Source organism: Fundulus heteroclitus, chromosome 2 (assembly GCF_011125445.2).
Source record: "Fundulus heteroclitus isolate FHET01 chromosome 2, MU-UCD_Fhet_4.1, whole genome shotgun sequence".
NCBI classification, from domain to species: domain Eukaryota; kingdom Metazoa; phylum Chordata; class Actinopteri; order Cyprinodontiformes; family Fundulidae; genus Fundulus; species Fundulus heteroclitus.
In genome coordinates, this window is record NC_046362.1 from 17,555,381 (window position 1) to 17,577,799 (window position 22,419).

The 22,419-nt window shown below is 39.6% G+C and overlaps 1 protein-coding gene across 4 annotated transcripts in view; it reads left to right on the forward strand.

Annotated features, from left to right (window-relative positions):
- The window catches only part of tln2b (talin 2b), a 144,650-nt gene that overhangs the window by 116,624 nt on the left and 5,607 nt on the right, over positions 1-22,419 (forward strand). For 2 of the 4 annotated variants that reach the window (XM_012871470.3, XM_021320956.2), the window contains exons 45-57: positions 4,491-4,657; positions 4,848-5,031; positions 5,357-5,482; positions 10,100-10,216; positions 10,705-10,890; positions 12,381-12,488; positions 13,938-14,043; positions 15,617-15,622; positions 16,103-16,227; positions 20,708-20,833; positions 21,624-21,686; positions 21,778-21,960; positions 22,046-22,171. In XM_012871470.3, the coding sequence (XP_012726924.2) occupies positions 4,491-4,657; positions 4,848-5,031; positions 5,357-5,482; positions 10,100-10,216; positions 10,705-10,890; positions 12,381-12,488; positions 13,938-14,043; positions 15,617-15,622; positions 16,103-16,227; positions 20,708-20,833; positions 21,624-21,686; positions 21,778-21,960; positions 22,046-22,171 (1,623 nt within the window). The remainder of the gene's footprint in view (positions 1-4,490; positions 4,658-4,847; positions 5,032-5,356; positions 5,483-10,099; positions 10,217-10,704; positions 10,891-12,380; positions 12,489-13,937; positions 14,044-15,616; positions 15,623-16,102; positions 16,228-20,707; positions 20,834-21,623; positions 21,687-21,777; positions 21,961-22,045; positions 22,172-22,419) is intronic. The other 2 variants (XM_021320955.2, XM_021320957.2) reach the window with 1 other exon arrangement.

Consider the following 22,419-nt stretch of genomic DNA (forward strand, 5'->3'; position numbering starts at 1 on the left):
AAGCACTTCACACTACAGTTTTAGTCATTCACACACACACACACACACATTCACTCCTTGATAGTGGTGAGCCATGTTAGTAGCAACAGCTGCCCTGGGTCAGACTGACAGAGGTGAGGCTGCCATACACCAGCGCCACCGGGCTATCTGACCACCGCCAGCAGGCAATGCGGTTGCAGTGTCTTGCCCAACGACACAACGATGGAGATAGTCAGAGCAGGGGATTGAACCGGCAACCTGCCAATTGCAGGACCAACTCCCTAACCTCTGCGCCACCATCGCCCCATATAACACATGCCTAGTAGCATGCTAGCCACAGCTAATCACACAACATTAATGTGGATCACCGGTTGTGCTGATACGTTTAATTATTAAATTATAAACGGGAACTTCATCATGAAGAGCAGGGTGTTGGTCCTTGAGATGTTTGGCCAAGTTTATTGAGTTGCTTGACTTCGTTGCCACTACTTTAAACCACTATTTGGCTTGTCAAGATCTTTGAGTTTCCCTTTTCTGTTTGCCTCATATGCTAAAATATTTAGTATCGATACCATGACAAATTAGTATTTGTCATGGTATCCGGATACTAAAACACTGTATCTGGATACAGTGTTTTAGTATCGATACTTTGTACAACCCTACTGGGTCTTCAAGATTCATTGTCCTGCAAATATTAGATCGATCCCTGCTCCGACAAACTGGAATCAAATGGCTGAATTACCTCCTCCACATGCACATGCGCCTTTTACTTAATTCTGGTGAGTTTGAACTAGGATGCAGGTAAGAGCTGCCAGACGATGGCTCTTGAAGGCTTGAGTTGAACACCTGAAACAAAGCCGAGAAGTTACGATGGATCAGAAGGATGGAGAGCTGCATAGCTCAGTGGTAGAGAAGGCACCCCATGTATGGAGTCTGTAGTCCTTGATGCAACTGTACCAGGTTCGACTCCTCATGCAGGCCATGTACTGCATCGGTATCTTCACCTTTACTCTCTGCCATTAGAAAGTCTCATGACACCAAACGTGAACTTTTGGCCACAAGTCCAAAGTGTAAGTTTGGCATAAGACAATTTTACAGATGACTAAAAGAGCACTTTACCTAGTGTAGGGGAATATGGTGTTTTTTCTGGGGTTTACTTTTGGTAGGAAGGAAGTTTATGAAGCTAGATAAAAACAATAACAGTTATTTGACCCAACGCCTTCAGATGTTTACAAGAAAAGTTGGGAGGAAGAAGACTTACTGTTCGGCCTCACTGTAAACATGCCTGCCAAAAAGGGGGGACAAAGGGGCCAGCTGTCCCAGGTCCAGGAATATCATTATAGGTGGGAATAATTTAGATCTTCTTATCATTTATGTGAAAAACATTAAATATTTGAGTGAATATAACCTTTATATCTATATACATATGTAGTATGTTTGTGTGTGTGTTTTTAATAGAGGCCCATAACTCCCCCCGCCCACGTTCAGCTCTGCTGCCTGATTTGGGTGTTTTTACACAATGCTCTCGACTGTTTTATTTTTAGTCCGTTGTTGTCTAATTGTTACTTATGGCTGTATTTGTTAAATCATGTGTTGTCTTTTTCCCAACTAAATCATAGTGCACCATGTAAATAAATAAATACCAAAAAATAAAAACTGTTGTCCCGGGCCCTAGCACTCTGTCAGCTGGCTTGCAGTAATTCAAAGCCTATGTCAAAATAAATAGAATGATGGCTTCATCAGAAGAATTTCTTTTTTTTTTAATCCAGAGTCCAGAACTAAATCTCCCAGAAAGTCTGTAGGGTCACTAAGCAAATTGTTGACAAAAGGATTTTCTCTTGTTTGACAAAGTGTTACTTTGCTTTCTGAAACAATTTATCACTGTCCAATTTTTCATGTCACATAAACCTGCCATTTAAACAAGGTTGGATAGAATTTTCCTATTCCCTTTTTACTATGTTCATATGTGCATATATGTAACTGATTGGCAGAAAACTTGATCTTTTGTAGCTGCATTAAGGTGTTAAGGAGCCCTGTTTGATGTATTGTGACAGGTTTGACAGGTTTGACATTGATTACACCTAAAAAGATAATTAGCATTCATTATAACTCAACTATAGTGTTTAAAGACTGGTGCAGCTATTTTTTTTATATAGTATGCAAATTGCTTCCTCCTGCCGGTGCCGGCAGCTACTCCCCCTAGCTGGTACAGCTCAGTAACTCGAGCTCCAACACTGGTGAGCACAAGTCAACTGTGCCGAAGGCTGTAATTTCTAAAACACGTAGAAAAACACAAGACACTTAGTGTTTTTTTTTTTCCTTCTTTGAATATATTTGCTTGCAAGGTTCGATTGTTTTTAAAAGACTTGTAGGTAAGCTTGTATAGATATTCCCTTTAGTTCATCCGTCCCTCCTTTCTGTTCATCGTCTCCGCTGTCCATCTCTGTCACAGAAATACAAACAGTCCAGAAAGAGACACAACGACTCAATTCAGAATTATTTCATACTGGAAAATGTGGGAAAAAAATTCAACCTTTAGTTTGATTAGTTTCATTCAGTGGACAAAATCATATGTGGAAAATACAGGCATCTGGTGACAAAATCATTGTTGCCCGAAAATTGGCATTTCTGCTGTAAAAACGGTGTAAAACCTCTGTTTTCTTGTCAAACAGTTCTTAAGGGCAGTGCACACTGGTGGCCTCAAATCATAGCTGAAACATCACTGCTACCAGTTCCTGTAGGTGCTCTTCTTCTTGCTTTGGTAGTTCTTCTATGGATGTTTTGTGGCGCCATTCCTAGATGTCTTATTCCAATAGGAAATCTAGTTTAATTGAAGATATAAGGCGGAAATGCTAAGCTAATATGTTAAGATTGGTAAAAATAAAATGCATAGTGAACATTGTATGGGATAATATCTTTATTTTAGTGTAGTAAGTAATTATTTTATGTTTGTTATGGTAGGCTATGCCACCTGCTGGCATAAACGGATAACTGCAATTTACTGAAACCCACAGAAAAAATTAGCTGTTCTGTTTTTGTTTCTTCTTCTGGATGACTCGATTTCACCCGATATGTGTTTTACCCTTTAGCCTTATATGCGCAAGGGTTCAGAAGAGTGCAGCATAGATAGAGAAGGATCCTTGGCCAATTTTTTCTTTGCAAGGTCTCTCTAGATCGTCCAGAGCCCAGAGTCCTTTCTCTTTATCTCAGTCAGGTTTTCTACAAGATTTAGGCCTGGAAACTGAGAGGGAAGTGGAAGAATTTATGTCTAAAGATTTTATTATTTGAATTGGATCATAATCTTATTGTAAGACACAATGACAACCGATTTTAGGTTCATTGTTCAATTCCACCAAAGTTTTATAGAAGAACGTCAGAGTTTAGGATGTCAAGCATTTTAACAAAGTTTCCAGAGGATTCGAAAGAGAAACAGATACGTCATCATAGAACCTCTAAAATACTTGAGAGAGGGGATGAGCTGCTTTTCCTCGTATTCACTCTTTGTTTGACACCAACCCCACCTGATGTGTATTGTTTCAAAATACAGTCCCAGCTGTGTTTCGCTGACTCCTCGTGTTCATGTTACAGTAGAACATGGTAGGACAGAAAAGGTTGGGTGTTTTTTTTCTTGTATTACTTCAAAAAAACCAGTTTGGAGTTTGTTTCAGATAATAAATAACACAGCCATTTAAAAAAAAAAAGATAACAAAATAACGTAGAAGGTGTATGAATGCCTCCACTGGTATTTCCAACAGTCTTTTATGACAAGCACCACAACTCAGTTGAAAGGTCTTCTTGCCCTCGCCCTAATCTTTAGTTCCCTCCACACATTTCTATTTGGATTCATGTTGGGAATTTTTTCACTTTCAAATCACAGGTTACTTGATTAAAACTTTGATCAACTTAGTTTTGTATAAATTTGAGAAAGGCTTTAGTTACTTTTGTCTTACAGGAATTGCTAAGTGTACTGATAATTGTGCCTCCAGACATTTTTAATGGAAAGCAATTATTCCTTAACTTTGGATTTTCTTATTTGCAATAATAAATGTACTCAACGAGATCATGGATACAAGTGGCCGAAATTAGTTTTCTCCGTAATGGGTCTGGGCTCTCCCTTAGAGATAGAGTGAGAAGCTCGGCCAATCAGAGAGGACTCAGAGTAGAGCCACTGCTCCTCCACGTCGAGAGGAGCCAGTTGAGGTGGCTCGGGCATCTGGTTAGGATGCCTCCTAGACGCCTCCCTGGTGAGGTATGTCCCACCTGGAGGAGACCTAGAGGAAGACCCAGGACACGCTGGAGGAACTATGTTTCTCGGCTGTCCTGGGAACGCCTTGGGTTCCCCTGGAGGAGCTGGCCTAAGTGGCTGGGGAGAGGGACGTCTGGGCCTCCCTACTGAAGCTCCTACCCCCGCGACATGACCCGGGAGAAGCAGAAGAAAATGGATGGATGAATGTTTTTATGTCTAAATAAAACATTTCAAACATTTTCTTGTATTGTTCCAAATGTTTCAGGTCTCATTGGTGCTATCAGCCCTTCAAGCGGGAAACAAAGGCACCCAGGCCTGCATCACAGCAGCCAGCGCTGTGTCGGGAATTATCGCTGACCTGGACACCACAATCATGTTCGCCTCAGCCGGAACGCTGAACCCTGAGAACGAAGAGTCCTTCGCTGACCACAGGTACTTTTCACCTCCGCACCATTAAAAAAGGCCAGCGAGAAATTTAATTAAAAAAAAACAGAAGAAAAACTACAGCGAAGTGGCTGAGATGTTAAAACTGTTGAGGGAGAGAAAGCAGCTTTGTTTTCTATTGTTGGTGCTTCATTATGACTGTGGAGCAGATTGTCACACAGTGTGTCCCGTCCCTCAGGGAAAGCATCCTGAAGACGGCCAAGACGCTTGTGGAGGACACCAAGCTGCTGGTGGCGGGTGCTGCGTCCACCCAGGAGAAGCTGGCTCAGGCTGCACACTCCTCAGCCAAGACCATCACTCAGCTTACCGAGGTTGTCAAAATGGGAGCGACCAGCATGGGATCTGATGACCCTGAGACACAGGTGAAGAAAATCCATAGTACATGTACACTAATGAATATATCTCCTTTTCTTGTCAAAAGAACATATTTAGTTTGCCGTTAGGATTTTATTCAACGCAATTCTTGCTTTTCTCAACATCCTGTGTTAGATCCTCTTTGACTCCCATTTCATCCTCCGTTGTGCCTCTCTTTTCCCCTGAGTGCATACCACTATCTCTGCTTTCCACTAAGTCTGAAGTATCATGACTAGCTTGGAGCGATAAGTGCTAAATCCTCTCCCCAAAGCACAGCTGATAAGCCTACACTCTGTCCATTGTGCTTTATTGATTCCACCTTTATCTCCTCAGGTGGTTCTTATAAATGCAGTGCGGGATGTGGCCAAGGCTTTGGCCGAGCTCATTGGTGCCACCAAATGTGCTGCTGGCAAAGCACCTGATGACCCGTCCATGTATCAGCTGAAGAGCGCGGCCAAGGTAAAGGAACAGAGGACTGCCACGTCTCCTTAACAGGTGGATTTATTTCACAGTAAGCCCCATCGCTGATAGGAGAAGACTTCAAAAATACATTCTGAGAAAGCCCACTTTGTATTATTACCACTAGATTGATGTATCTGGAAGCAATAGACAGAGCGTTTTATTTTATTTTTTTTACAAGGAAGATGTGACAGGTCTTATCACAGTCTTTGCTTTCTCTCTCATATCTGTGGGACTTGTGTCATCAGTTAGATATAGTGTGTGGTATGTGTCACAAGGTTTGTGTGCCTTACTGAAATGTATAATAGATGTGACTTGGAGGTATACGGTGTATATAGTATAACAGTTTTTATGTAGTTCAGAGAAAAAATAATTTTTTTCCCTTCCCCATCTAATGCTCTCCTGGGCAACGGTCCGTTGTTGCTCATAAAAAACAAAACCCACCACTGACACCAGCAAAACAGGTAGTAGGCAATAAGTGAAGAAAGAAGAAAAGTTTCCATGGTATAGTAACCCTGAATATATCCACATTGTCACAGCATTTACGCCACATGGTTGCTACTACTGCAAAAAGTAATTTCTTATATTTATACAATATTACAAATTCTTTTTGTAGTTTTTTTGTGTTATTTTAATGCATTGGCTTAAGCAAAAATACAAAAAAAGATCGATAAAATAGAATAAGCATTCAACTTACCAGTAGCTTTCAAGTGCTTTTTGCACAGAATATCCCACCGTTTGTCATTGTTCTCTTTCTTGTGTTTCACAAGCATACGGGTAAAAAAGCCAGACCATCTGCTGAGGTAGCCAGCCTGTATTTTGGCAGACATGCTGGGATCTGGACAATGGTAGCTTCAAAGCTGAGTTCCCTTAACAAGAATCATGGGTGGTGGGCCACCTTAATTTTACACCATGGCGGTAGCAGTACTTGCAACTTCTCTCAAAACTCTTGCCTCTCATTTCTGGCTTGTCCTTCAGAAGAAATGTAAACCTTAAGACCGTTCTGAGAGAAACTTTGGGTGGTTTTGATACAAACCTTTTAAAACCCGGTGATTGGTTATTGCTAAATTACTATACAGTCTGACAAAAGTGTGCACTCAAGACCAGATCAATGAACAATGCTATTAAACAAATGTATATGCTTAATATAAACCCATAATGTTTGCATAATACATTTTTTTTCTAGCCTATTGGACCATTTGTTTCTTTATTTTATGTTTTGCATAAAGGACATATTTTGCCCCAGAGGAGTATTTTGCTTTAAATTACTTTAAGGCTGCTAATACACTGTTTTTCCTCCCTCTAATAGTCTCCAAGAGTGATTTACATGAAGGTACATCATCATTCTGTAAGCTGCCACATAACAAATTAAAAGCAGATACTGTGAATATAATGATTGCATTCTGGGGGCTGAAATAGATGTACCTCACCTTCCAAATTACCAAATTACACAAGTATATCTATCAGGGCTCTGTTTATATTTGCTGTTTTCCAGACAGCTCCATTACAGCAATTTGTTTCCTCCGACATCAGAACAATTGTGACAGAATCTGTTCATTTTTAGTGGAACAAATGTCTAAGGAGCTTCTTTTATAGGAAAGTAAAGCCTAAAGGGGGGAAATAATGGCAAAATGAGAGTCAAAACTCAACATCATACATGGTTAGGAAGCAGAAATAGTTGACCAATTCAAATATTTGGTAAATGTGTTTGATTACCATCTAAAATTTTACAAAAACACAGAAACAAGTGACAGAAACAGCCAAAAGAGGATTCATTTGAGTTTGAGATCCTTTTGTGTCAATGACAGAAACTTAACAGCCTTTTATTTTTATTTTATGAAAGTATTTTGCTGTTTTTACCTTCTTGCTGGCTTTATATTTTCTTCTGTTAGGAACATGAATAGTCACAACCTCATAATTAATGCACAAATATTGCGGGTGCCAGACAGAAGGCCACCTCTCCCTCGGGACATGTCCATCTGTTTGGCAAAGACAGGTCAGAAAGAAGGCTAAGTGCATCATCAGCCATGAAGGGAAGATGTTTCAATCTTTTACTTCATTCTGATGCATTCACGGCAGCATCGTATAATACCCCTGATGACAAAAAGAAAAAGTAAATTGGTATTTTAAATCTTGTATCCCACCTGTGACTAAACTTTTGAATAACTCTGAAGCAGCTTCTCTTTTATTGTTATATTTTATTTTCAAATGAGCCTTTTGTACATCTCATTGCCGCAGCCTTGGTTCTAGCTGACACTTGTGCTTGTGATTAATGTGTTTATATAGTGTTTTTTGTCTGTCTATCACTCCTTAGACTGTACATGGACTTTGACCTTCAAGGGATTAATATATATTTTTCTTATTTCTTGAACTAAAAAAGTCAGATAATTAAAAAAAATGCCATCCAGGGTTTTTAGGTTGTGTTCTCACACTGATATCTGAGTTTAAATGTGCAGTTACTGACATTTTTTCAATTGAAAACACTTCTACATCAACATTTAGTGTGGTTTCCTTTAGTCATGGTGCTCTATAGATGAACCAACCACCAAAGCACTGTTTAGCTATGTCTGTGCCTTTTTGGATTTATCTTCAGTTCTATTTAGATTTACAAGATTAATATTTACATATTAACCATTCAAATGAACATGTTATACCTATATTTATATTCCCGTCAGCTGAAGAGTTGGTAAATCTGAACTAAGCACAAAATATTCTTTCAGAGTGTAATATGTTGGAAAGAACAGTCCAAAAAGATGTTGTTGTTCAACAATGTTGCTTGGTAAGAGTGTAATTTTTTTTATATGGTCTGCCATGTACACTGATTTAGGAACAACAAACAGCAACCTACAATAACAGTAGACAGGAAGCTGTGGCTATGGGCCCAGGACAGCGCCAATGGATGTTACATAACTGGCACTGCTGATAGCGTTACATGCTTACTCATAAAGTTAATAACACAGTTAAACAAAATTATAAAAATTAAACAAATAAACAAGCCTTTAATACAAGGTGACAGCATATGCAACGTGGTATGAAGCTTTCCACAGTGTTGCTGTTAACTGCTTTCCTTCTTGATTAGCTCTTCTACAACCTGGTTTCTAATTTTTCTTTCTTTAGGAAAAACAATGAATGCTTGCGTTCTTAATAGACCTCAGTGTGCATTCATGCACACAATGCTTTGTCAGTTTGACTTTTTATATTAAGTTCTCATATTTTATATGAGTTCCACCGACAGTCTCACAAACAGCAGTGAAACTCTTCTCTGCAAAGGGTCTATTTTAGGAAAGTGAAGTCAAAAACGTACTATGGCAACATTTAAAAATAAAAGTAAACACCTTTTACCGCTGATTAGAGTCGTTAGCACACTGAGCATAGCTGACTGTAACATTAATCTCTGTATTTTCTAGAATTTAAACATTTTTACCTTGTGTGAAAGACAAGCTGTCAACATTTTCAGATTGCACATAATTTCATGGCAGAAGGCTAAAGAAAAAAAATCCACTTTTTGTAATCCAGTTAGCCTTTCTGTGACCTCTTTCGGCTGCTTTAAAGGAGCTTCAGCAACCTGCATGTTCACACAAAATATGTGACAAACAAATGTTTGGTATTTTCTTTTGTTACACACTGAAATATCTCCAAAGAAGCCCATGCTGAGTAAAATGCTGTTAAAAGCAGGTCCACTTTTCACTCACGGCACGCTTCCATAACAAAACTGAAGTTTAACATTTGCGTTTAAAAATTTGTGATATTAATATCTAAATAATATAAGTGTGCAACAATTTTTGGTGATAACTAGTAGAATCAGTCAGAATACAGTGAAGGATGAAATAATCCAAGAATGACTTCACTATGAGGTCTGATTGGACACGTCTCTATTTTTAAACATTGCCAAAAACCAATACCTACATTTCAAACAGTGGTTATCTAAGGTTCGGGTTTCGTTCAGCTAACTTACATAATTTCCAGCAGAGTGTGCTTTATTGTAGATATTAAAGCATGCCGAAGAGGTCCCAGTTGTCCACAAAACTTCCTTTAACTGTTAAATAGCACAGCCTGCAGAGCTCTTGCATAAGGATCCAATCAATCAAGGGCAATTGTTTTGTAGCAACACAGCTTCAGGTGCCTCTAAACAGACCCAAACAAAGATCTGCTTGGGAGAGTTTGTTGAACTTTCTTCTGTCAATGTATGTTTTTCCAATTTAAGTAAGCACCAAACAATCCTGCACGCATTGCTGTTGCAACAGGGTTACTTGGGTTTTCTCATCTAAATGGAATTAGGGCCACCCATGGATGTGCTCATGTTGACAGATTGGTCCAGTTCCTCCAACATATGGTGACCTCTGAACAGGATACCGTCAAAATCCCGGCAATCGTGCTTTTCAAATTCCAAAGCCAGAGTTTACTCCAGTTTACTGGACACGGCACTGATAGGATAGTGTGGCACAACGAGCCAGTTCATTTGTTTCTTTATATCTTAACAGCAATAGATTATTATTCACGCTGTGATAATCAGAGAAGTGTAGAAATGTTGTACAATAATATTTGTAGTGTAAGAGGAGGAAGTGAGTCCCTTCCTGTTTGAAGTTCAAGCCTCATTTTTGCGCTCCTCACTCACAGGTCATGGTGACCAACGTGACCTCTCTCCTAAAAACAGTGAAGGCAGTGGAGGACGAAGCCACTCGTGGGACAAGGGCTCTGGAGGCCACCATCGAGTTCATAAAGCAGGAGCTGACAGTAAGTGCAGCTGACAGGCTAAGCCTCTTCTCCATGGGCTGTTGAGAGTTAAACATTGAGAAGCAGCCTCTCTGCATAGCTGGGTCAGGGATATCTGTGTCTATTATTCTGGACAACACAGGGAAGCTTTTTGTTCTTTTTTTTTTTCTCCCCCCCCTTTTATTATCTGTCCGGCTCTGTTCCTTCTCCGCTCTCAGCCCCTGCAGGTTTTCCCACAGCTCTTATCAGGGTCTGGGTAATGGACACAGCCAGAGTGAGAAATGAAGAAGTTTCAAGAGCTTGTTTTTTATGTAATTTGCGGCTAATCCTTATCAGAGGACCTTTAGCCTCAATGGAGTCTTACGGAGACGCACGGTTCAATGCAAACTCGACAAAGTTCATGTTATTATGCTACCACCGTTTCCTCTCCAATAAACTTGTATAGACTGTGGTCGTTTTCTGTCTGAGCACATATCCCACCGCACGTTTGTGATTCTTGCTCACATCAGGTGTTCCAGTCCAAGGACATCCCGGACAAATCCACTTCACCCGAGGAGTTCATCCGCAACACAAAGGGCATCACTGTAGCCACAGCCAAAGCCGTGGCTGCGGGCAACTCCGCGCAGCAGGAGGACGTGATCGCTACTGCCAACCTGAGCCGCAAAGCCATCTCCGATATGCTGACTACCTGCAAGGTGTCAATCCACTCCACCCTGCCAAAGCAGGCCTCACGCGGACAAACACCATCCTGCCAGGGAACATCTGAGCCTGCTGAGAGTTGATATTATCGAGTCAAGTTTATTTCCTGTATACTACAGCGGGATGTGACACAGTGTTCAAAGTCAGAGTAGAAATCATCTGTCAGGATATCCTCCATCACCGGCCGTGCAGTTTTAGGAACACAAATATGGATCTACTATGATTGGGCAGTTCAGGCAGTGTTTTCCCACATTTAAGAATCGGTGGCTGAGTTTTAATTAGAGGTGGACCAATCGTAACTTTGAGTCTGATTTCAAGAGCTCCACTTTTTGTGAAGCTTTGACCTGAATATACAGATTTTAGGTGATTTCAAGCTACAAAAGGGTGTAGGCAACATCACAATGGAGTTATTTTCAAATTATTTAGCATATTTTAAAAGCTTTTTTAGTCCTAACACAGAATTCTCCGTAGATGAACCCTAGCAAATGTGTTTCCTCACCTTAACTCTACGGGGCAGATGCTGAAAGCTCTTAGTCGGTAATAATATTTGCAAATATCTGAGATGGTGAACAAGCATTAAGTCAGCATCACGCAATTCAAATCAAATATCATCTTTTTTTAATTAAGTAAAAATCTAAAGGATTGATCGTGGACATGTTTTTTTTACTCTGAAATAAGTATAGTTTTTATATTTGTATTTGTGTACACTGGATTTAATAATTACAAACTTCAGGCTCACTTAAGCTATGTTTTTATCTTTTTTAACTTCATCATGTATAACAGTTAGTTAAATATTTTAATGCTATACTAGTTTGTGTGTTTTTTATCATAAAAGTTATATTTACCTAGTGCAAAGCAAACATCAACACCAGGGAATAAAAACAAAATGAAAAACTTGCCTAGTGTATTCAAAATGCTTTATGAATCAGAGAAAATGGCTCAAGGATGTTGAAAACACATATTTAAATTTTTTGTTAAAAAAGATATGAAAAGTCTTAATGAAAGATATCATGGATAAGCCCCATCACCACCACAAAACCTGGATAATTACATGGTACAGAACACAGCCGAAGTTATTCCAATGTAAACGTCAAAGAATAAACTTCAAATAAAAAATTAAAAGGGTTAATATAATAAAAAAGCAAAAAATAAATTCTCCATCACTGCTTCACAGTTGTGTTTATAGCTAAAAAGAGGAAAATACAATAGCGTCCATCTTCTGGTTCTGACTTCATTAGTCCAGAGCAGAAACTAATAACAGGAGCAAAACAATTCTAAGAAATGGAGGAGATAGAATGTCTTTGTAAATCATGAACTGCGGGAAGTGTCTTTCAAAGAAGACTATTTTCTAACAAAATTCCAACAGCTTCTTACACCTCTTTGCTTTCTCTGGCTCGTGTTGGACATTTTAGTTATTGAGTATTATTTAAGTACTTTAATATTGTCATTAAATGACATTGTTTGCATTGTTTTCCTTACCTTACAGCAAGCTGCACACCATCCTGAAGTGGGCGAGGACTTGAGAGGAAAAGCCTTACAGTATGGCACTGAGTGCACCACCGAATACATCAACCTTCTAGAGCAAGTGCTGCAGGTCTGAGGGTTAAATATGTCACAAATACCTATATGTGTGTGTGCACTTAGAAACAAGTTTTATTTAAAAGAAAACGTGTCGGTTTCTATTGAAACCTTTATGGATTACAAAGTTATTCAGGCCTGATTTTCAGGAATCAGACTTATAACAGTGGTGTTATCAGCAAACTTGACTGTGGTGTTTCTGGATTGAATGTGGGAGCAGTCATGAGTGAATGTTGAGTAGAGAATGGGGCTGAGGACACACCCCTGGAGTGTCTCTCAGGATGAGGGTTGTTGCTGTTCTCACCCATCCGGTCGGTCTTTGGTCTGTTTATGTGGAAATCCAAAATCCACCTGCTCGGTGAACCACCCAGGTCTAGGTCGCTCAATTTATTAACCAGTTCATAGGGAATAACAATGTTAAAGACGGAGCTTAAGTCCACAAACAGTATCCCAATGAAGGCTGTGTCCTTCTCCAGGTAGGTCAGGGCTGTGTGGAGAGGTGATCTTACAGCATCCTCTTGTTGACCTCTTTGCTCTGTATGTAAATTGATGTTGGTCATGGTCAGCAGGAAGAGCAGCTTTAAATGATCTGAGCAGGTTCTGATCTGAGCATGAATCATTTACATAATTTTCTCTCAGGTGCTGATGTCCATTTGCAAACGCTTTAGCTACTCTGGGTGTTGCTTGTACAATCATGCATATTGCATTTCTCTTCTCACATCGTTGTGTAAATGGGCTGCTGTATTTCCTCTGTTCAACTTGAATATTCTCACGTTTATCTGAATATGACATATCCAGTAATTGCGCAATACTCATTATGTTTTTATTTTAGCCTTTCTGATTAGTTCATTCCCTGTTGCTTTAGAACTAACATTGGATTAGCTTGTTTTTCATTACTGATATAGTGTGTAACTCTACGGGTGTTTTTACCACCGTTATGCCAGAATTTACCCTTTGTGGAACAGTAAAGGTATTTCTCATCCTACGAGTCTTGCAAAAACATTTTGGTGATGATTGGGATGAGAGCAACAAGGCATTCAGTTAGCTTTGCTTTTTTTTCTGCACTGGAGTTATTGTAGCACACGACGCATGAAGAAAATTCATTATTTCTCCACAGTCTGTCTTTGTTTAGCCACATTTATCAATGCAAACTTTTCTGAAAGGTTTGAAATGTACGAAAACCGATCTTCTTTCCACTATTGTTTACTTCCTGTGGAACTCATTTTGACGTTCATGTTGCGTCAGAGCATGCCAGCTAATTCATTTTGACACTCATGTCATGTCCATGTTTATTATGAGGTCGATTAAGAGAACTGTATTTAATCATATCTAGCATAGATCAGATGTTCATTTATTTATTTTTTCCTTTTATTTTTTTATTTTAATCCATGTCATGACTTGGGAGCATAACGTGAGTTGACCTCTTGTTAATGTGCTTTTACAAGTTGCGCTCTCCTGCTTTCAGGTGGTACAGAGACCCACGCCGGAGCAGAAGCAGCAGCTGGCCATGCATTCGAAGCATGTGGCAGCCTGTGTGACGGAGCTCGTCCAGACAGCTGAGGCCATGAAAGGTGACACACACATGCGTACACACCCACTCGCTTTGCTGATCAAACACTTTTAGTTACGCTGCATAGCTCAGTGCTTTTTAGTCACTAATGCACCCCGTCCTGCCCGTTGTAACATTTTAATGGAGGATTCAGCATTCAGGGGTTTAAGGAACATATGAGAACGTGTTGTGTTTTATTAAGGAGAATAAGCTACCATGCAGTGCAGGATACTCAGGTAAATTTGCTATTTGGAAGAAATGAGTAGACACAATGAAGAAGCAAGAGAATACATGCAGACTGGACAAAGAGTACTTGGAAAGCAGAAGAGTTTACTGATAACCTGAATATGAGCATGCATGATGTATGTGTCCGCCACATTTATAGGCACCCTAGTCAAGATGTTTTGGTAAATTTATCTTTTATTGCAGTAGCATAACCCCACATTAAAAAAAGACAATTAACATGTTTATGTTTTATTAGTAGGGGGGAAATCCACATTAAGAAATAATTGGTTTAATGTATAAAAAAAAGAACAAGTTTGAAACAAGTTACCAGAACCCCTGCTGTGAAAACTTAATACAACCCCAGTTATCTAAGCAGCAATTCTGCTACTCAAGGTTAGATCATACTGAGAGAAAATTTCTGCTCCTGCTACATGGAATAAAATGGATTTGAAACTTTCATTTCTTCTAACTTCAGGTGAATTGAAGTTAATTTTAAAGAACAGAGGTGTTTGCTCACTTGACACTTGTAACTTAAAGTTAAAAAGAGATTTTATTTATGTATTTTTTTGAAATGTGAAACTGTTGTTTATGTGTCTGTGTATTTGGTCTTGTTTGCTAGTTATGTTGTATGGTTTTTACTGCTGTCTTGGCCAGGTCACTCTTGCACGAGGGGTTTGAATCTCAATGAGTTTTTTCGTAGTAAATAAATTATACTACTACTAAAGGTTTTATTTTCCAATTTTAATATTTTGAGTTTATGTTATTGCAATGAAAGATTCATTGAATTTCTTGTGTTTTTTTTACACATAGGCTTTTACACGTGAATATTTTTGGTGCTGCATCTGTCAGCTTTTAATTTTAAAATTACTGTAAGACATTATTTTGGTGGCAGTGCAGAGGGAAATTGGACTGAGCCGGATTAGTGTAAAATATTCAGCTTGATGCGAGGCAGGGGTCCTGGTAGGGAGCCAAATGAGTTTGATGAGATGTAAAAACCGCTGACAGGATTGTGCCGATGTTTAAGATTAGTGCAATCCTCCTGCGCTCGCTATGGCGCCGGTGAGTCAAGCCCCCAAACCTGTCAGCATCTCTGATGAAGACGGCTCGCGAAAATCACTTTAGAATATTGAAATCATAGCCATAAGTAATTGGCATGCAAAGTGCTCAAAATGAAGCCTTGCAGGATGGTTGAAGTAGTGTCCGTGCACGCAGCAGTACTGCTTCTGACAGGGCTAATAGATTGTGTTTGGGTGAGAATTAGATTTCAGAGAACAGCCTGACACACAGTGGGGCTATCCACTTCACCTCTCTAATGTCCCATGTGGTCTCTCTTTTTTTCTCTCCTTCCCCCTCTTTCCTTGCTGCCTCAGATGGAGGTAAGTGGTATATGGTGTGTTTTTATACACCAAGATCAACTTTCATCAGGGTCGGGGGGGGGGTGGGGGGGGGGGGTGAAGAGTAGACAGCTTGGCGGTTTGGGTGCGGAACAGATTTCCCCAGTGATCGACATAATCTATAAACATCATCCCCATCTGCTTAACCAAGCTGTCCTTGAGCAGCTCAGCTTTATGGACGTTTAAAAACCTATAAAAACGCACACTGATCCATCAGATGTGTTGTTGGTCTATCTTACCTTTATCTCGGTTGGCTTTAAGGCATTATTGTGATACCGAATGCATTTTAGCATCATTTAAGAATGATGAATGGATGGCATAACAGCACTGTTAAATGAAATGTAAATGCAGGGCTGTTGCTTCTGTTTACCTTCAGTGCAAAAAAAAAAAAACAGGCGGGAGGTGGAGGGGGTGGGGGGGGGATAATGCATCAGTAATCCAATGGCTATCGATCTCCTGCAGGATCAGACTGCGTGGACCCCGAGGACCCCACCGTCATCGCTGAGACCGAGCTCCTCGGAGCAGCAGCCTCCATTGAAGCCGCTGCCAAGAAACTGGAGCAGCTCAAGCCCAGGGCCAAGCCCAAGGTAACAAGTGCCCCCACTCAACCTTTTTTACACCCACTCAAACCCAAACACACAGCTTTCTGCGATAAATCAGCCGGAGAGATGATGTGGGATGTAGGTAGAGAAAGGTGACGCCGACTTTGAAGTGGAGTCATCTTTTTCAGTAACTGATCCGCTGACATGGAATCATGAAAGGAGAGGATGAGACTGTGTTACACGCACGCAGCATGTTGACTCAGAGAGCTCTTCCAGGGAGCTAACTTACAAAACTTTCTTCAAAGGTTCTCTTGAACATTATTTTGAACCGCATTGCCAGGAGATGTAATTACACAGCTGGGTTGTCAAGCTTATGTTGGATTGGGCTCAAATGTGCGCTGAACTGCTGTGACCCTTTTTGAAAGAGAAATTTTCTGTCCTATTGAACCCATTTCCTTTGTTTTGTAGCGGTGTTTTTCTTCTCCGAACTACCACCACTTCACCTCTCCGCTCACTCCACTGAAGATGTAGCTTAATGCAAAAATGCAAAAATAAGTGAGAATTACTACTACCAAAACTAAATAAAAAAAAATTTTTATTTATTTATTTTCGTCGAGTAAGGCAGCCTTGTCTTTGTGGCATGCTCTGCATGGTTGTGCAGTTTGTTTATCTGTCTCTGGGTATTCTCAGTCTTGTGACTCCAAAGCTTTCCTCCCCTTTTTTTTCATAGTTCTTCCTCTAAATGTGATTATCCGTTCAAGTTATTTCTGTGTGACATTAAAGTATATAACTTTAGGTTGCCATATATTTTCAATAAAGACCATGCAAAGCCCTGCTTTATACTATAAACACTATAATTCCCAGGCAGCAGTTTGAATTTAGGAAGACTTTTGTATCTATGAAAGAAGAGCTGGATCAAGGAAAGGCTTTTCATCTTTTATGCGTCAGTAGCTCCCCCTAGTGAGCATATGGAAGACAAGCTCTAACATTTCAAGGGAAAACGTAATTTATTTTTTAAACAGCTGAATAGATCTAATTTACATATTTATACAGATAAAGATTATGTGCTTCTATAATTTGCGAAGTGCAGGTCAAGACCAAGACAAAAGATTGCCATGAAAGGTTTGCTGGAACAATGGGAACGTGATAAAGATACAGAGGAAACATTATTTTCAGTGCCTTGCAAAAGTACTCACATGATTTGAACTTTCTCATAGTTTTTCATGTTATAACTGCAGATTTTACTGGGATTTTATGTGATAGATCAACAGAAAGCTCTGCTTACCTGGAAGTAAAATGTTACATTATTTCTATTTACTATAATCAGTAAAAATGAGATAAAAAAAAAAACTTTGTAGGACCAGCTTTCATTGCAGTTAGAGCAGCTTTTTTTAAGGTTTATTTTTACCAGGGTTGCGCATGTGGAGGTGGAAACTTTTGCCCATTCCTCTTTGCAAAACAGTTGGAGCTGAGTTGATTGGATGGAGAACATCTGTAAACATCATTATTTGAGTGTTGCCACTGTTCCCGTTTGGAAATAGGCTGGACTTTGACTGGGTCGTTGTAGCAAAAAAATATGCTGCAATCCGAACCATTTCAATGTAGATCTGGCTTTACCCATGAGCCTCCAAACATTTTGTGAAAATATTGTGAAAGTATTCAATATTTTTTATCACTTTTTATAAAGTGAAACTCATTTATAACATAGACATATTACACATAGAGTGAAACATTTCAAGACTTGTTTCTTGTAATTTTGATGAATATAGCCTACAGATAAAGAAAACCCCAAATTTAGTGTCTCAGATCATTAAAATATTATAAAAAGGTAAATTGTGGGAAGTCATATCGTCACAGCCCAGCTGCCGAAATTAACTCAAAACACCTGCAAAGGTTTCCTCACCCCCTAAATGGTCTCCTGGTCTGGGGCGGTAGGCTATACAATCACAGGGAGACTGCTCACCTGACAGACGTTCAGAAGATTTTAGAGCACTTCCTGATTTCTTCTGCTGACAATCTTTATGGAAATGCTGATTTTATTTTCCAGCAGGACTTACTGCCTAAGGTACCAAAAGCTGATTCAGTGAGCATGGTGTTACTGTGCTGACCTGAACTCCATAGAGCAGGGCTTCTCAAACTTTTCATGGCCAGGAACCCCTCAGCAGCGGTAACATTTTTCCAAGAACCCCTTTAGATTCCTCATGCTGATAGTATTTTTATACAGCCTTTTGTACTGGTAAATACTTTAGGAATTATGTATGTTTTTAAAATATATATATAAATACACCTAATATTAGATGGAGAATCATTCTCCATCTAATATCATTTTAGATCCTCATTCTCGATAAAGCCAAACTCGATGTAACTGTTGTTGTTGTTGGGGGCTGCTGCAGTAGAGAATCTGTAGGTTATTGTCATGATGTGAGACATCAGATTTAACAATACAGATAAACTGAAAGCTGCAGTCAAAGCAGCCAGGGCTTCCAACTCAGCAGAGCCACTGGCTGATTGCCTTCATGCCATGAAGCATTGAAATAATAATTTTCAGAAGCCTGACATGTTTGTTCAAAAGATCTTATGTAACATCTAAATTTTCAGATACACTGAGTTTTAGGTTCTCCTTATGTGTACTCAGTAATCATCAGAATTAGAACAAATAAAGGCTTAAAATATTTCACTTTACAACTAATTAATCTATATGATAAGAGTTTCACTTTCTGAAATGAGTGACAGAATTTTTTTACTTTTTCATGGTATTCAAATTTTTTAGATGCAGCTGTGTATTTAGTGTGGTTGTCCTGCTGGAAGATGAGTTGAATATTTTGGCATCTTTATTTATTTATCAGTATTTTCTATCACCACTGGCCAGCAACTCTCTCTGTGCTGAACAAAGGCCTTCCAACAAAGGTGATGTTCTGTGTTAGTTTTGCTCCACAAACGGCATTTTGTATACAGGCCAAAATAGATCATTTTAATATCATCTGAACAAAGCAACATCAGTTGCCTCCCCTCTATGGCGTTTTGGCAAACTTTAACCAATAATTCATAGCCTTTGTCTTTTTGTCTTTAAACAATGCATTTTTTTCTACCCCCTTTTTTGTGACCAGATTTTTTAGATTGCATTACTAATCAATGCAACGCCTCCAAAGTTGCCATGGGCCTCTTGGCTGATTCTCCGATTAATGCTCTTGTTGCCTGGCTGGTCAGTTTAGGTGGACAGCCATGTCTTGTTAGGTTTGGAGTTGTTTCAGACTCAGACAGTTATCTGTGAGATGTTGAAGGCGTGGGATACTTTTTTGTTGCCTACCCCTGCTTTAAACTTTACAATTTTATCTCTTACCTGTCTGGTGTGGTTCTTGGTCTTCCTAATAATGTGTGTTCACTCTTGTTTACTCTGTACAGTCCAAACCACACACACGTCATCTCTTTCGCTAGCTGGATGACTTCACAAGGTCATTGGTTTCATTGGATTTGTTGGATCTTATTTAATTTTTAAGACACTTATAAAAGAGGAATCATTTTCATTCTACTTCATTTATGCCCTATGTTGCATCCATTAATCATGTAAAATCCCAATAAATAGCAATTTGAGATTGAACAGGAAGACCTCTGCAAGGCTTGGTACATCTGATTCACAAACTAAAAATTGTAAAGCTCTATTAACTATTATCTTTAGAATTAAGACAACGGTATTGCAAAGGGGGAAAAAACTCATGTGCTGTGTTTCATTATAGCTTAACATCTGTAAAAAATATATGCCGTTTCAAACAGATGTTTAGGCTTTATTTATGTTTCCAACAACTGCCTGAAAATTTCTTCTTCCGTTTTACTCCCTCTGCTCTTTTCTCCTTCACACCTTCCTCCCTTTAAGGGCAGACGGCTCTCCTGTTTCCAGCATGCTTCCTCCCCCACCCCCCCACCCCCACCCCTCCTTCCCAACTCCCTAAGCCATTGTAGACCTGGAAGCCTTCTCTGCAGGGCTCTGTCTGATATGTTTGATATATTAGGTTGTTATTCAGTCCAACTATATATCAAACATATTCCTACAGTGTCCCGCCCTGTCTCCAGCCACGTGTGCCTTATGTGTTTATGGAGGTCTGTGGTCAATCACATCCTGTTGACTGCTGATGCAGAGAGGGCCATTTGTTAAATGTTCCCGGACTGAGCCTCGGTGATTTCTCATACTGCTCTCCAGTTCATTTGGTGGAAATGGACCGTTAATGTTCACGTGCTGCCTAAATGTCGCTTAGAATGCATTGTATCAAGTTTTGATTTATGTCAAAGACAAAAACTGAACATCACTGTACTTTAAAGGAACCGCTATCACTGTCATGTTATCTGTGGCTTCTTGAATTTTAGAAAGACAGATGTTTGGTTTCATATTTCATTTTTTTTTTTCATTACGATTGAATGTGTGCCACTCTCACGCCTAAATTTCCCCTTTGTGTGACAGTACAGGAATTTCTCATCTTAATTAATTGCAGGTTGGGATCTATAACGTTTTGGGTTTTTTTTCTCTCTCTAGCAGGCGGATGAGACGCTGGATTTTGAGGACCAGATCTTAGAAGCAGCGAAGTCCATCGCTGCAGCAACCAGTGCTCTTGTAAAATCTGCATCAGCAGCTCAGAGAGAACTGGTGGCACAAGGCAAGGTCAGAGAATAATTCCTCAAATACTTGTGCATGACTACTGGGTTAAAAACAAACCTTGCTGAGATATTTTTGAGATATTTAATTCATTTCTGGGTCTTGATACGGTCTGGTCCAGCTTCTGGGTTGAGTCAACACAGCAGGATTATGTTAAGGACCCTATTTGAGCCAGCATACAGGGTCAGGTTTCCACTAAAAATAAAAATAAAATTACAGGTAAAAGTTAATATTGTCCAGCAGTCAATCTTTCCAACCCATCAATGGAATGAATCATAACAAGATTATAAATCACATAATAAAATATTTGGGTTAAACTGTAAGTGTTTTGCTTTTAGGCTTATACTGCTTTAAAATTATGAGATAAAAAGTCAATAAAGACAACATAATGAGGCCTAATAAGACATTTATTGTCTGTAATAACTTTATGAGCAATTTTTTGGATAGGGGGTGAATGTTGAATTTAGCTAGCACTAGCTTGTGGTAATTGATTAGCAGGTAAAAAGTTAATGTTACATTAAGTGAAAAAAATTGTTTTCTGGTATGATTTAAAAGTAATTAACTCAGCCCATTGATGTTAGCATTATTATAACGCATCATTTCACCATCTGACCATTTCATATCTCATCTTCCGGTGAATAAAGCCAGAAAATGTTGACAAATAGTTCAGAAATGATGATTTGGCGATCTGGTTTTTGATCCAACAGGATAAACCTTGCATTTGTGTTAAAGAAATAACCCAACAGTTTTGTTTTTTTTTCATGCGTAAGATGCTTCTTTTGTTTTTTTTCCTCAGGTGGGATCCATTCTAGCTAATGCGGTAGACGATGGCCAGTGGTCACAGGGTCTCATATCAGCTGTAAGTTTATTTGAGAGGTTACTATATAAATTTGGTTTTACTAAGTGTGGAACTCAGCCAAGTATGAGTGTGACTTTGTTCATGGTTGTAGGCTCGTATGGTAGCAGCCGCCACCAGTAACCTGTGTGAGGCAGCTAATGCCTCAGTGCAGGGCCACGCCAGCGAGGAGAAGCTAATCTGTTCCGCCAAGCAAGTCGCAGCCTCCACGGCTCAGCTGCTGGTAGCTTGCAAGGTGAAGGCAGACCACAATTCTGAAGCCATGAAAAGATTGCAGGTAACATTGAAACGCGACTTGGGTTCAACTGTGGAGAGATGCATAAATCATACGTGTGATGACTTTATTAACGTCCCGTCTCCAGGCTGCTGGCAATGCGGTAAAGCGGGCTTCAGACAACCTGGTCAAAGCAGCTCAAAAGGCAGCATTTGACAAGACAGAGGATGACAGCGTTGTGGTGAAGACCAAATTCGTCGGAGGCATTGCTCAGGTTGGGGGAAAAAAAAAAATCTATGAATGGATCTTGTGAAGTCTTGGATATAAATCCTCCCGACTGCGTGGTTTGCCCTTTTCCGCTAAATGTTACTGAGCGTTTGCGTTTCTTGCCCATGTATCAAAATGCCACAGTTGTTTTTCTGAAATTGTGATGAGCTCCCACAGATAAAAAACCCATCAGATCTTTTTCAGAGCTGTTTACCAAGCTTGGTAGACACCAACAACTGCAAAATATCACACCTC